The following is a 16,955-nucleotide window of genomic DNA, read 5'->3' on the forward strand; positions in this document are numbered from 1 at the left end:
AACAGCTGCATTTTGTAACTTCTGAATTTTTCTTTTCACATTTTGAGAGTCCTTAGGTTGTTAAAGAGACCATTCCTCCTTGAATGTGTTGAAAATTGCAATTTTAATGGTAATTGTAATTCAACAAAGATTGTCCTTATTTGTCAATTCTGTAAAAAAAAGAGAGAAATTATTCTGCAATTAATACAACAGATTGTGAAAGAAATAGGGATTGACTGATATCATTGACTCTCTCACTTGCAGGTCACTTTGGTATGCATATAGTGGAAAACTGTTTTGGTGAAAAAATAAGTAGAATTCATCTTTACTTTGACAATATCTCTTTGATGGAAACAAAATAAATGAAACCAAACCAATCAAACTGAACTTATGTCCTATTTTGTAACATCAATTTTTTAAACAAATCAATAGGTATAGATACTCTTTAAGTGTTTTTTTAAAATTAAATTGTTCCATTTTGATATGGAATATTGAGAATGTGATTTTTTATTTTTTTTTCAAATGAATGTTATAATAAAGACGTTAATCGCCACTTTAGTATTCAATTATCTCAATTCATGTAAAAACAAGAGTTATAAATCATTTTATTGATTTTATTCCACTTACTAAGGACTGGCCTACAACATTGCTCATAGTCTCTCATGACAAGAAGTTCTTAAATGAGGTAGCCACAGATATGATACATCAGCATTCAAAGAGGTTAGATGCATATAAGGGAAACTATGATCAGTTCTTTAAGACTAAGACAGAAAAACACAAAAATCAGCAGAGGGATATGAAGCTCAGATGCAATTCAGAGCCCATGTACAGGTAAGTAATCAATATAACTTCATTGTTTATACAGTGTTTACAGTAGCTTATATCTCAACCATTATAATTTTGGAGGAAAGAATATGACTTTTTTACAATTCTGTGCTCTAACTTCAATATGTTTTTCCTATTTTCTTGATAACTTTGCTGTACAATCCTGTGGGAAAAACTATTTCTTTCCTATTTTTTAGCAAAATCATCCCTATATGGGTGTCGAGGTCTGCTTCTAGTGGAGTCTGCAGCTGTAGTCTTTGCCTTTTCTACACCCGTCTTAGATGGGATACTAGCATGGATCCCAGGAAGCCTATTGATTTTGAGGTCAAAAGGTCAAGGTCACAGTGACATGTTTTCATCTTACCATTCTGTAGTCCTTGTAAACGCAATAACTTCAGTTTAGCTTAACCTAGGCTCATATGATTTGGTGTGTATGATGCTAGCATGGATCTCAGGAAGCCAACTGATTTTTGTCTCGCCTGCATAGCACACTAACGGCGTCGACGGCGGCGTCGTCGTCAACATTGAAATCTTAACCAAGGTTAAGTTTTTGAAATGTCATCCTAACTTAGAAAGTATATGGTTCTTGTTCTTAAACTTAGACATAAGGGTAATCAAGTATTACTGAACATCCTCCTGCCTGAGTTTCAGGTCACATGACCAAGGTCAAAGGTCATTTAGGGTCAATTAACTTTTATGTTGGTTCATGTTGGGGGATTCAATATCGAAATCTTAACCAAGGTTAAGTTTTTGAAATGTCATAACTTTGAAAGTATTTGGACCTATTTCATAAAAATTAGACAAAAGGGTATTAGTATATCACTGAAGATCCTGCATTAGTTTCAAACTTTGGCCATGTTGGGATTTTTGAGGAATTGTCATCATAACTTTAAAAGTTTATGGATCTGATTCATGAAACTTGGACATAAGAGTAATCAAGTATCACTGAACATCATGTGGGAATTTCAGGTCACATGACCGTGGTCAAAGGTCACTTAGGGTCAACAAACTTTGACTATGTTGGGGGTATTTGTTGAATTACCATCATAAGTTTAAAAGTTTATGGATCTGATTCATGAAACTTGGACATAAGAGTAACCAAGTATCACTGAACATCATGTGCGAATTTCAGGTCACATGACCAAGGTCAAAGGTCAATGAACTTGGGCCATATTGGGGGTATCTGTTGAATTACCATCACGACTTTGACAGTTTATGGATCTGATTCATGAATCTTAAACATGAGTATTCAAGTATCACTGAACACCCTGTGCAAATTTTAGGTCACATGACCAAAGTCATAGGTCATTGAACTTTGGCCATTTTGGAGGTAATTATTAGATTGCTGTCATAACTTTCAAAGTTTATAGATAAAGTTTATAAAATGTGGATGTAGGGGTAATCAAATATCACTGACAAGTTGTAGGTCGCATGATCAAGGTCAAATGTCATTTATTGTCAATGAGCATAGTAATGTATCATTATATGAATGGTATATTGAATCGTGTCATGCAGGCAAGACTGTCAGAGGTGCTCTACTTGTTTATCTCAAACCATTTTGAATGAGTGGATCTGTCCTCTCTCCACTTCAGTTGTAAGGGTGTGTGCTTGATCTATTTCAATTTTCTTTTCTCCGTTCACCAGTGTATAATTGTTTTATGTAAATTCGATTGTGATATGGTCACATTTCATAAGTTGGGTATGCAAAAAGGGTGGCGTATGAACAATTTTCCATGCGGTGCCATGGATAAATTGTTGCTACATCACAGCATCTTGACCAAATTTATTGAGTAATCTCATTTTGAAGCTAGAACTATAGGCTAAATATATTACTATGAATTAGATCAATACAATATCAGGAACAAAAACTATAGCACATTAAGTTTGAAGTAACAGGGGTGGTGGAGCCGGTGGATGCGGTAAATGATAAAATATTAATTAAACCTAATTAACAACTTACTATAATATGTAATATGACTGTTATCCTCATATTTCTGGGTGTTTTAAAGCAGGGAACAACTAAATGTCATAAAAATTTGACAATTTTAAAAATATGCAGCAATTGAATACATGTGTATGTCAGCTCTGATCTTCAACCTAATCAATTATTAAATCGGAGAGATTGGTTACTTATCTAATTTGTAATCTCAATTTTTAGCACAAATGTTGTGTATCATTGCAACAAACATTTCTACCCATGATGTTGTTGTTTTGCCAAGCATATAAATACAGTGACAGGTATTTTGGGGGCAAAAATGTGAAATTAAATACTGTTAATTAATTAGTATAATTAATATGCATACAATAATAAATTATTCGATTTTTTGTACAGATTTAATTATTGATGTTTCAAGATTATAACTGCAATTTACTGGGGTGATCCAATGTTGCATTAACTTTTGACACCATTTTATGTGCAGCAGGTCTAATTTGAGAAAAACACATTTCAAAATTCACATTTACATTGATGTCTATGTAATAATTAGCTGTTAATTAGTCATTTTAAGGAGAAATAAAGGTAGTCGAGACTTAAAACTTTTTCATTATTTAGAGAATGGTTATAGCTATAACATATAAAAAAATACAATTTTTGACCATTTTTACCCTGTTCGCGAAATTGGACCACCTTATGACATGCGACCATATGTTATATATTGTGTATCTGTAATTCTTTTATTAGTCCTGTACTTCATCCTAAAAAAACGAGTAACCTGGACTTATTTTCATTTGTATCTTCCCTTTGTTTTGTTTTCAATTAAGGTGATATTAAAAATATTTATATATATATATATATATATATATATATATATAGAGGAAAAAATGACTACGAAGTGGTCGTTGCTCCTTGCTTCTCCAATTAATCAAGCTTTCGATCAATGCATGATCTTCTTCAGGACTATAAATATATAAACAAAGTACAAATACAATACAATAATATAATAATACAATATGATGGCCTCTAAATAATCTAAACATGCTTCACGGTTACTTATAATTATTAATTATTTTACACTGTATAAACAAGAGAACATATTATATGATATAAAAAGACTTATTTTGACAATTGCCAGATAAAGATATATATTTATAGAAAGAGATATTAATTTTATGTAATTATATTACTACAATTGTCATATATATATATATATACAGAGATTTATTATAAATGTATACACGTGTAGGAGTCAACATATCTGAGGAATTATAAACAAGAGAACATATTATATGATATAAAAGGACTTATTTTGACAAATGCCAGATAAAGATATATATTTATAGAAAGAGATATTTATGTAATTATATATAGATTTGTTATTACAAATCTATATATAATTTTTAATGCTTAAAATGACCAAAAAACATACTCTGATTTGTTTATTAGGTTATTTTGAGCTTTTTTAAATTTTGATAGGTGCAAGTTATGCTCTTATGACCTTTGCATGATATGATCTGATGACCCTCAACTTGAAGTTATGTTAATATGAATGATTTCTGATGATCGGTTACTATGACATGATCAATGATAGTATTTTAAAAAATGGGCCTGGATTATGTCATTATATCCTGATGATCTAGAAAAGTTTCACTTTGCATGTGATTTCCATGTCATGGAATTCACATGCAAATGTTTTTTTAAGATAATGTGACAAGAATGGTATTTGAAAGAAATAAGTATATGAATTATCAAGGAAACTCTGACGTGATTAATAGGTGATGTATTATAGACCTTATAATGAGTTTAATTTCAGGGATTGCTGCTCAGGAGATTGATATAACCTACATTATGACATGAGATGTCTATGGTTGAAACTAAACTTTTATGAAACAGGCAGAACATTGTAATGAAAAAACATTGTAAATGGGTTTTACTACATTTAGTAATATGTTTTTATTTGTATCAGACTTTCATTGATAGATTCAGGTACAATGCTAACCGAGCTGCCCTTGTACAGAGCAAAATTAAACAATTGGAAAAACTGTAAGTACATAAATTCTTTCTATATATTTTATGCTTGTTTGGATGTGAAGATCTAGATTATCATACTCATAAAGTAAAAAAGAGATTGTAATATTTTGATGGTTTTGGTGTGGTAATACTCATAAAGTAAAAAAAAGGATTGTAATATTTTGATGGTTTTGGGGTGGTAATACTCATACAGTAAAAAAGATATGTAATACTTTGATGGTTTTGGGGTGGTAATACTCATAAAGTAAAAAAGAAAATGTAATATTTTGATGGTTTTGGGGTGGTAATACTATTAAAATAAAAAGAGATTGTAATATTTTGATGGTTTTGGGGTGGTAATACTCATAAAATAAAAAAAAGAAATTGTAATATTTTGATGGTTTTGGGGTGGTAATACTCTTAAAATAAAAAAGAGATTGTAATATTTTGATGGTTTTGGGGTGGTAAAATACTCATAAAATAAAAAAGAAATTGTAATATTTTGATGGTGTTGGGATGGTAATACTCATACAGTAAAAAAGATATTGTAATACTTTGATGGTTTTGGGGTGGTAATACTCATACAGTAAAAAAAGAAATTGTAATATTTTGATGGTTTTGGGTGGTAATACTATTTAATAAAAAGAGATTGTAATATTTTGATGGTTTTGGGGTGGTAATACTCATAAAATAAAAAAGAGATTGTAATATATTGATGGTTTTGGGGTGGTAATAGTCATAAAATAAAAAAGAAATTGTAATATTTTGATGGTTTGTGGGTGGCTGGTGTTTGATGGAAAGGAATTTCCTTAAAAAAAACAGCAAAATTGATCAAAACTGTAGACATATTTAGATAAGTGCATCTTTAGGAAATGACAATTATCCTTGCCAGTTTGTATTAGTGAATATTAATGATAACAGTTGATAAACATAACCTTGACTTTTGTATATTGAAAAAATTGTATTGTGAATGGTTTGATGATGTATTTTGCTTTATTCCTTTTTCATATCATCACCAGCAGCATTATTTTTCTTTTCTTTTTTGTCAGGCCTAAACTAATTCCAGTGGAGAAGGAAAGTGAAGTTATACTAAGGTAAGTGGCAAGAGTCAAAATTCTTAAATTGTGTAATTTGATGTTGCGGGCTAAATTTAATTCTAACGAAGTTAATGGTCTGATTCAGTGTAGCATTGCAAAGCTGCCAACTATTCAAAAAGTACTATCGTAATACTATTACTGAGTACTTTCCATTTTCATATTGAATTGCGCTATTATGCTTGCAACCTGGGTTATATAATATAATATAGCTTGGTTATTTGGACCCGTCTCACAGCCCCCCCCCCCCCCCCGCCCTCCGAGACCGCACGAGTGCCGCAAAAAATGTTTAGAGTTTTAGTGTGGGATGAAATGTTTTCATCTCACCCTTTTGAAGTCTTTGTAAATGTGATAACTTAACCCACATGCTTACCATCAATTTGTGGTTGATACAGGCACAGCTATACCTACAGTATAAATTGCTGATACTTACATAAAATGATTTCATCATAAGAAGTATTTAGTTCTTGATGACCTGATATTGAAAGATTCCAAGAATGATATTTACATTTTTATCTTTTAATTTCTATAGTTCTTTTTAGTTTTATTTCTCTTGTATTATTTTTAAATGTTTTGTTCATTACTTCTCACCCATTGAGTTATTTAAATGTACCTTTTATTTTTACTTCTGAAAGGTTTCCAGCAGAGTTACATAAACTATCCCCACCTATCCTTCAGTTAGATGAAGTCAGTTTCAGCTATGGTCCTGACGTACCCATCTTTGGCTCTGTAGACCTCTCAGCTAACATGGAGTCAAGAATATGTATCGTGAGTTTGTCTTAGACCCTGTCTGTCAAAGAGTTATGATTAATCTCATCAATCTATATTATAGAAATGTATAATGTTATAATTCTTCATTGAGGAATGTCCCTTTGGAAATAAGAGGAGCCTATTTATCAGTCAAGACATTAATACATGTATACATGTATCTTTGTATTATGTATGATTTCTCAATGTTTGTGCTGGGTTGCATAATTTTTATTGATCAATGAAATGAAGTTGATTTCCGGGACCCATCTTACTCACTGTAAGATGGGTCCTGGAAGTCAACTTCATTTCTTTGGTACCAGGAAAATGAATGGAACATGGGAAATGAAAAAGAAATGTTTATTTTAAAATGTAATGTAAATCTGCAAATTTTCACCTTAGGAAATTGGAAAGATTCTACCTGTGCCTTTGATATATATGATATGTATCATCAGACACATTATTATGGATGACTGAACCATGAACCACTGAAAGTGGTGAACTCATATGCCACCATATGTGTGTGATAGAGACATTCTATTTCTGTCTGTCCATCTTATATGCCACCATATCTGTGTGATGGAGACATTCTATTTCTGTCTGTCCATCTTATATCCCACCATAGGTGTGTGATCGAGACATTCTATTTCTGTCTGTCCATCTTATATGCCACCATAGGTGTGTGATGGAGACATTCTATTTCTGTCTGTCCATCATATATGCCACCATAGGTGTGTGATGAAGACATTCTATTTCTGTCTGTCCATCTTATATGCCACCATAGGTGTGTGATCGAGACATTCTATTTCTGTCTGTCCATCTCTTATGCCACCATATGTGTGTGATGGAGACATTCTATTTCTGTCTGTCCATCTTATATGCCACCATATGTGTGTGATCGAGACATTCTATTTCTGTCTGTCCATCTCTTATGCCACCATATGTGTGTGATGGAGACATTCTATTTCTGTCTGTCCATCTTATATGCCACCATAGGTGTGTGATCGAGACATTCTATTTCTGTCTGTCCATCTTATATGCCACCATATGTGTGTGATGGAGACATTCTATTTCTGTCTGTCCATCATATATGCCACCATAGGTGTGTGATGAAGACATTCTATTTCTGTCTGTCCATCTTATATGCCACCATAGGTGTGTGATCGAGACATTCTATTTCTGTCTGTCCATCTCTTATGCCACCATATGTGTGTGATAGAGACATTCTATTTCTGTCTGTCCATCTTATATCCATCATATCTGTGTGATGGAGACATTCTATTTCTTTCTGTCCATCTTATATGCCACCATAGGTGTGTGATGGGGACATTTTATTTCTGTCTGTCCATCTTATATGCCATCATAGGTGTGTGATGGAGACATTTTATTTCTTTCTGTCCATCTTATATGTCACCATAGGTGACTTTTAATCACAGCCAAAACTAAGCCTCCTGTGAAGGTACACTTCCAATGGCTTTCACACCACTCTGGTGTTATTTTTATCCCGTCAGCACTTACTACCACGGAACGATACCTATGGCTTGTTGTCGGAAGACTTGGTTGCCTCAGCCTCAAGCTAGGTTCTCTTTTCTGGTTTGGCAACTTAGTGCTAGGATTCCTTGTATTCTCCATAGCGCTTCAGCCTATCAGAGGCCAAGCTTCCCCACCTTTTTGTGGTGTGGTTCTGCCACCAGCCGTGCCTGTGGGCCCATAGAGTTTTGTGGACAAGTGCAAACCTCTGCATGCCGCTCCTTTTCGCGTCCGCGAACACAGGCACCTGCCTCTCAACAGGAGGCAGGTGCTTGCCGATCATCGTAGATTTCTGTTCAGCTATCGCCTCTGTTGCTGGTTTTACCGATGACTTGTTCGAACTCCAATCTACTTCTAGATTGTTGAGGTCATTCTTCTCAACGTCCTCCAAGTAAGAAGCTTGCGCATTATTGGGGTCTCCCTGAGGTCCTTGATGCCTCAACTAATTCACTGTTTAAGCCTTTGTCAAGTGCATTGCTTTGCAATTCTTCTTGATCACAATCGCTCTTGGCCAGAGGCAAAGCTTGTTACATGCTTTGTGCATTACCCCCCCCCCCCAGATGGGGGAGGCGTTGAGTCCACCTGAATTGGGAACCTTCTTTGATGGCCAAGATTCACACATCTTTTCCGGCTCTGTTGGCCCTCTTTATGACTTCTCTTGAATTTTTCCTCTGTTCTAGAGTACAATGTGTGGTGTCAGGTCCGGGTGCACAAGTGGTATCTTGACAAGACGAATGTTTCCAAAGTGGAACAACTCTTTATCATGTTGCCACATCCTTTTTTCTGCAGCTTCCCATGATTTTTTGGGGGCACTTTTTAAAGGTGTCCCCCTTGATGACTCTTCAAGTGCTACTCTCTGGTGTTCTGCCAATTCCTTTACATCCGTCTACTTAAAGGATGTTCCGGCTCGTGAGGAGAGGTTTGCGTCCTGAAACCTTGAAGGCAGTGGCTTCCACATGTACATCTACCGAGAGTTTAGTTATTTCCTTTGTTTTGACATGCCTCCTGGTGATTTTTATCCATGCTGCTCTAGCATAAAGTTGATGGATACATCATGATTATTGAAATAAATCATGAAAATACTTACTTGACTTTCTCATTTACAATATAGTCTGATTTATCAATCTACCCTCCTTCCCCCCGTCCCCTCGCCTTGTATTGGAACATGTCACTACTGCGAGAGCTCATAAAGAGGAAGACATAGAGTGGATACAGTCAGAAGTGCATGGGGTTGTTCATAATGTTCCACTATAGTTCAGTGGGAGATGTATTTCTTTGTTTTTCAAACCTTTGTTGTTTTTTTATAAACTTTGTTGGGGACACTTTTGAGATCATAAATAACAAAATAAATCCATCTAAACCAACAGAAGTAAAAATAATCATACATTTATGATTTTTGGTTGAAAAACAAATTGACCTTGTACATGTAATCACGTTCTGGAGCAATATTGGGACCGACATGCACTTACAAACTATTGCGTAATTTTGGAACCGCGTACCGGGGCATTGCAAATTTGGTCTCAAAAGATGTGCAAGACTTAAATGTAGAAAGTCAGTGAGCGGCGCATAATAAAAAAATGCGCGGCGGCATAGCAGCAGAATTTGTGGAGGGGGGAGCCAAATTGACCCCCTCCTGTTGAATAAGGGTTAAAATGCTCTGTTTACCATAGCTAAAACCCTTTTGACTGATCAACTTCATATTTGGATCAGGTATGCATATGGGAGTGACAATGATTTTATTAGTTTTGGGGTTTGATATTTTTAGACATTTGATGATCAAAACTTTACTTACCCAATCAAGCATGTAAATTTTTACATATTCATTTTTGTCTCGCCTGCATTATCTTATCACACACATTCTTTTCCACTTCCTTTCAAGATTAGCCACATGGTCAATTATTAGTAACTTCTCACCACCATGCAAATTTGCAAAGATTCTCATTTTTTCCCCTCTTTGTTGTTTAGGTTGGTGAGAATGGTTCAGGGAAGACAACTCTTCTGAAGATCTTATTAGGTGAATTCAATCCTGTAACTGGTATCAGACACTGTCATAGAAACCTAAGGATAGGCTACTTCAGTCAGCATCATATAGATACTATGAATTTTGATAAGAATGCTATAGAGGTCATGGCATCTAGGTTCCCAGGTATATCTGAATTTTTTAAATTACTATATATAATATATATAAGTCCACCACAACAAAATGTTTATTTGAATAAAGAGAGATAGGTCCACAAGCTCAACACTGAAAGTTTCGCCAAAATCAAATGAAAAATGAGACTTTCTTATGATTGATCTAATTACACAAAACAGTTCTGTGTTTATCCTGTTTTGTATGCAAATGAGAGAGCAGATTACATCACCCACTCACTTCTGTATTTCTTTCATTTACTTATATGAAATATACATGTAGAATATGCTCATTTCTCTATGAAATGAAGAATTACCTTTGTTATATATTATTATTGTTATTTGTTGAAGAGTTTCTTAATTGTCAGATCTTCAAAAAAATGAAAAGGAAGAAATAGTAACATCCTTGAATCTCTCATCCTCGTATCATTGTATTACGCAAAATTTAGAATGTCTTTATTTTACTCATGATTTTAGTGACATTTTCAGTGTGATGCTTGTTCGATTCTTTTTATGCGTTGTCCGTCCATCCCCCCCCCACTTGGTTTCCACGCAATAACTCAAAATATTTTTAACAGATTTTAAAAAATTTTGGTGTGTAGGCAGTTGACACCAAAATACAGGCTAAGTTTGAATTTTGAGTCCGCAGGTCAAAGCTCATCAAACATGCGAGTTGGTTTCTGAGCAAAAACTTCAAAAATATTTAATGGATTTTAAAAAATGTTGGTGTGTAGGTAGATGACACAAAAATTCGGGGTTAATTTCGAATTAGAAGTCCGCAGGTCAAAGGTCACAGCTCATTATATATGCGAGTTTGTTCAAAGGTCTTAATTTGTTCATTACATTTATGCATATTGGTTTCTAGACAATATTAAGTTCAATCATCAGCATAATCTAAATCAGTCAAATTGATCCCTACTTGGAGACATAGGTTTGAATGAAATAAAATGGAACACAATCACAATTGGTAATAGTGCCCATGGTGTGACAAAAAAGGAGCAAAACCCATTTATAAAAGTGAAAAACATGTCTGTTCAACGGCATACAGATTGTGAAATTCACCTTTCAAGAAATCAGTGCGCTGAATATGGAAATGGCGCAAAATAAAAGATGCATCTATAAACGTGTTGCCATGACTGCAAGATGACAATGGCAAATCTCTGGCTCCAAAACGGAATCTGAAAAGGGCCTTAACAGTTGATGTTTAGCAGTAATAAATGTACCTTTTAAAAGTCAATTCCTTTTGTTCTTACAAAATCCAAAGAATATCTTGAGATGTAAACTACTATGGTTACAAATAGATTGGGTGCCAAAGTATCACCCTGAAGAATTCTAGAAGTTGTCACAAACTGTTAAGTATGTCCATCTACACTTTGAACTAAGGAAAGTGGATCTGTATAATACACCAATTTCTTGTATTATCTTTTTTGGGATACCATAATGTGATCGAATTTTATTCATATTTTAATGCTTTATGCTATCAAATGCATCTGAAAAATCAAGGAAGATGATAGTACCTTGTTCCGTAGATACTTGTAGTTCTTTAGTGATTTGCCTTATTGAGAGAATATTGGAGGGAATGGATCTTCTTTTGTGAAGCCATTTTGATTGTTTCTCAAAGGTCAAGTCCACCCTAGAAAATAGTGATTTGATTAAATAGAGCAAAATCAAACTAGCATAACGCTGAAAATTTCATCAAAATCTGATGTAAAAGAAGAAAGTTATGACATTTTAAAGTTTCGCTTATTTTCACAGAACAGTTATATGCACAACTCAGGGACATACAAATTAGACAATCGATGTCTCTCACTCACTATTTCTTTTGTTTTTTTATTGTTTGAATTAAACAATATTTCTTTTTTTTTTTACAGATTTGGCAATAAGGACCAACTTGATTGAACCATATAGTATTAAAACATGCTAATTCCACATGTTCAGGGGGAATTAATCTTTGTTTCAGTTGACGATACAGAGAAAATTTCAAAATATCATATACAAAAGAAATAGTGAGTGGATGATGTCATCAGTCTCCTCATTTGCATACCGACCAGGATGTGCATATTTCTGTTTTTTGAAATTTAGCGAAACTTCAAAATGTCATAACTTTCTTATTTTACATCCGATTTTCATGAAATTTTCAGTGTTTTTTTATTAAACTTTTTGTTGAGGTGGACTTTTCCTTTGAATCAGTGTGTGGAATCAAACAATTAAGAAGCATTGCATTATATATCTTAGCTGCAATTGGGGATGTTTTACCTCTATAATTATTACTAATAACAGTTTAATTACAGAATTTGAGTTTTGTGATATTATAAAGGGTTCTAGTGTATATTAAACAGCAGGAATGGTATCTGGCCAGATGAATTTGAAATTTTCACCTTCTCTGGAACACAAAGAAGCTTAGAAAGTGGGACTATTTGAATACCATTTAGGTTGATGATTAGCAAAATTAATATGTTGAAATCAAGGGTTGTCATTATATCTGTTATGTAATAATAATAATGATATATCCCTATGCTCTTCCAATCAGTATTATTACCCTGGCTTTAGCCCTGCAGTCTTTGCGATGGCATTTCAAGGAATAAATTCCTGCCCGATATCCATTTACCTCACCTGGGTTCAGTACAGCTGCACATTTTTCATCAATTTTTTTGGAAAGAAATAACGCCATGGCTGGGATTTGAACCCATGACCCTCTGTTTCAAATCCAGAAGACTAATCCACTGGACCACAATGCTCGACCTAATCTAAACCTCTCTCTTAAAGTAATTTCTGTGTAAAAGTGTATTGGCCAATGAGTCAGGGTCAGGTTAAAGCCAGGGCAATGATGAGCTCCTTGGGCATTCTACAGAGAATGCTTCAGATTAATAGATTAGTTGGATTATTTCTCTTTCTTTGTGCCCTTCCATGATAGGAAAACAGATAGAACAATACAGACAGCAGTTAGGATCATTTGGAGTGACGGGTGACCTTGCTACCAGACCAGTGTCCAGTCTATCTGGTGGTCAGAAGAGTAGAGTTGTATTTGCTCTAATGTGTGCTGGAAAGTAAGTGGTTTATTTTTAATTAAAGAATTTGCATCACTGTCATAGAATTGATCATTGAACCTATGGTCCATTGGAATGATCTATTATGACCCCTCCCCCATCAATCTATACCCATGAGTGAAAGCTGGAACGTTTCCAATATATGCAATGCAGTATAGACTCTGGCCTGAATATAAACATGGGGTGTTTCACAAAGATTTACATGTGACTAAAAGTCCTTCCAATATATTGATGTAAACATGATATTTAACACATAATCTTGTTGATGCATACATGTCATCACACAACTTCTGAGAGTGAATCTGACCAATGCTGTGATGTGTGATTTACTACATGCAACTGGGAATTATGTGATTATAGTCTTACCTTGTAGCAAAGTGAGACTATAGGCACTGCTTTTCAACTGACGGTGGGGGTGGCAGTGACAGCATTGTCAGCATTCAAATCTTAATGTTACAGTTTTGGAATGGCATTATAATCTGTTTCATGAAACTTGGACATGTAACGGTAATCAAGTATCACAGTATCATTCCAAATGGCCATTTAGGATCAATATCGTAATTTAGGAAGTTTTTGGACCTATGACATGGAATGTGGACACAAGGGCAACAAGTATCACTCATCATTTTGCACAAGTTTCAGGTCACATGATCAAGGTCAAGGTTATTAAGGATCAATGAACTAAGTATTTAGGGTTATTCATCATAGTGGTTTTACAAGTCAGCATGGCTACTACATGTATGTTGAGAGGGGTAATGCAGGCGAGACTATCAGAGGCGTTTCACTTGTAAAATATCAGATGTAAAGGGGAAGTTCACACTGGTTTTAAGTTGGTTTTGATAAAAGCACAAAAATATTAAAAGAATATTAAAGACATTTTGATAATATCTGTCAAAGAATAACAGACTTATGAATTTGTAAACTTTTTATTTTGTGATGTCACAGACTGCACCATATGTTGTGTGTATTATAGAAATTCCCAGATTGCCATTTCTCACAATTTTTTTTCTACAAAAGTAGTGATGAATATCTAGTAATTTTAGTTGATTTCTTATACAAACTTTCACATCAGAAATATACTGAACCAAAACAGAATTTTAGTCATTTTGGCATGCAAAAATATTTATGAATTTGAGATGTATGCATAAATGTACATGTATAAGTAGTTGATAGTGAATGGATGAATGACCTAAGTTTTATTTAATTTGAATTTCAGTCCTAACTTCTTCATTCTTGATGAACCAACAAATCATCTGGATATTGAGACAGTAGAGGCTTTGGGTAAAGCACTATCTTCATTTAAGGTAATAAAACAGTTGAAGCTTTGGGTAAAGCAATATCTTCATTCAAGGTAATTAAACAGTTGAAGCTTTGGGTAAAGCAATATCTTCATTCAAGGTAATTAAACAGTTGAAGCTTTGGGTAAAGCAATATCTTCATTCAAGGTAATTGAACAGTTGAAGCTTTGGGTAAAACACTATCTTCATTCAACGTAATTAAACAGTTGAAGCTTTGGGTAAAACACTATCTTCATTCAAGGTAATTAAACAGTTGAAGCTTTGGGTAAAGCACTATCTTCATTCAAGGTAATTAAACAGTTGAAGCTTTGGGTAAAGCAATATCTTCATTCAAGGTAATTGAACAGTTGAAGCTTTGGGTAAAACACTATCTTCATTCAACGTAATTAAACAGTTGAAGCTTTGGGTAAAACACTATCTTCATTCAAGGTAATTAAACAGTTTAAGCTTTGGGTAAAGCAATATCTTCATTCAAGGTAATTGAACAGTTGAAGCTTTGGGTAAAACACTATCTTCATTCAACGTAATTAAACAGTTGAAGCTTTGGGTAAAACACTATCTTCATTCAAGGTAATTAAACAGTTGAAGCTTTGGGTAAAGCACTATCTTCATTCAAGGTAATTAAACAGTTGAAGCTTTGGGTAAAGCACTATCTTCATTCAAGGTAATTAAACAGTTGAAGCTTTCATTCAAGGTATGATTCAGTCATGATTCTTATATTCTCATCTTCATTCTTAAATGCCCTCACTGCAAATGCATAAATACATCTTACTAACTGATTTTATTTCTCTCCTTTTTTTTTGCTAATTGCCCTGTGCAAAGAGGAGTCAGAGTTCTACATTATTTGTTCATTTGGTTTGGTTTTTTTTTAACTTTGGGGGTCGAATCAAACCCACCCCGTCAACATTTTTCAAACTGATGAAATTTCCTATGTGATATTGTGTGGCATCAGATTAACTAATCAGCTAAATCTCCTTTCACCATTGGTGGTGTGACTGCTTACAACAGTTGGGATTGTGTGCAACATATATTGTGACAAAATGATCGCAAAGAATGCACTATTTTTATGATAAGTTTTCTATAAGCTAATCAAATCAAATGATTTCAGTAGCTTTTAACTGCTATCGCAAGTTTGCTATTAGAAGTTTTATGAAACTGACCCCTGATCAGGCTATTGTGAAGACATTTATTTTAACTGAGAGCAGTCAATAATCCATCTGTTTTTTAGATGCTACATGTATGTGAATACTGGCAAGTCTTTTTTGCTCTTTCCATGGTTTGTACAGCTGATTTACATTTTTAATTAATTTCTATGATTCGTAAACAATTTCATATTGCACATGTTTGGCAGGTTGTCTTGCATATAATTCATAATAAAACTGAATGTTTATTCCCTCTCATACAGGGTGGAGTCATTCTTGTTTCTCATGACGAGAGCTTAATCCGAGTAGTTTGCAAGGAATTATGGGTATGTGGTGAAGGAAGTGTCAGAGCAATGGAAGGAGGACTGGATGAATACAAGAAAATGGTTGAAAAGGAATTTGAGCAGCAGAGATAAACCTGGGATTGGATGAAGACAAGAACTTCAAACAGTGTAGTCAACTCTTCAATGGAAACAATCGTTATGAGCCATTAACATTGTTTTATCTTTTGTCAAATTGAACAAGGAATAAGAAAGTTATTGCTGTTTTTGAAGGACAAGTCCACCCCAACAAAAACTTGATTTGAATAAAAAGAGAAAAATTCAACAAGCATAACACTGAAAATTTCATCAAAATCGGATGTAAAATAAGAAAGTTGTGGCATTTCGCTTCATTTCACAAAACTGTTATATGCACATCTTGGTCGGTATGCAAATGAGGAACTGAGGACATCACTCACTCACTATTTCTTTTGTATTTTATTATATGAAATCTGAAATATTTTTGTTTTCTCGTCATTGTCATGTGAGATGAAGTTTCATTTCTCCCTGAACACGTGGAATTCCATTATTTTAACATTTTGTGCTTCAGGCAAGGAGGTCCTAATCGTCAAATTCGTAAAAATTGAAATATTGTATAATTCAAACAATAAAAAACAAAAGAAATAGTGAGTGAGTGACATCATCGACTATCTCATTTGGATGTAACTGGCTCGTTCATATAACTATTTTGTTAAAAATACGGTAAGCGAAGATTTGAAATGTCATAACTTTCTTATTTTACATCCGATTTTGATGAAATTTTCAGCATTGTGCTTGTCTGATTTTTCTCTATTGATTCAAATCAACATTTTTCTGAGGTGGACTTGACCTTTAAATTGGCAATTGGTCGGGACGAATTTTCCATTGACTGTGTACTTACACTGTCTATCATAAGTA

At 34.0% G+C, this 16,955-nt stretch overlaps 1 protein-coding gene across 1 annotated transcript; it reads left to right on the forward strand.

Annotated features, from left to right (window-relative positions):
* The first annotated feature begins 106 nt into the window (after window positions 1–106).
* LOC121427311 (ATP-binding cassette sub-family F member 3-like) lies at window positions 107–16,337 on the forward strand. Its single transcript, XM_041623650.1, is given in 10 exon segments — window positions 107–115; window positions 611–770; window positions 773–810; window positions 4,707–4,783; window positions 5,800–5,844; window positions 6,480–6,612; window positions 10,087–10,267; window positions 13,166–13,298; window positions 14,515–14,602; window positions 16,002–16,337. Coding segments are annotated over 10 exon segments (1,017 nt in total). The 3' UTR covers window positions 16,155–16,337.
* Window positions 16,338–16,955: the final 618 nt, after the last annotated feature.

This window comes from Lytechinus variegatus, chromosome 14 (assembly GCF_018143015.1).
Source record: "Lytechinus variegatus isolate NC3 chromosome 14, Lvar_3.0, whole genome shotgun sequence".
Classification (NCBI taxonomy): Eukaryota; Metazoa; Echinodermata; class Echinoidea; order Temnopleuroida; family Toxopneustidae; genus Lytechinus; species Lytechinus variegatus.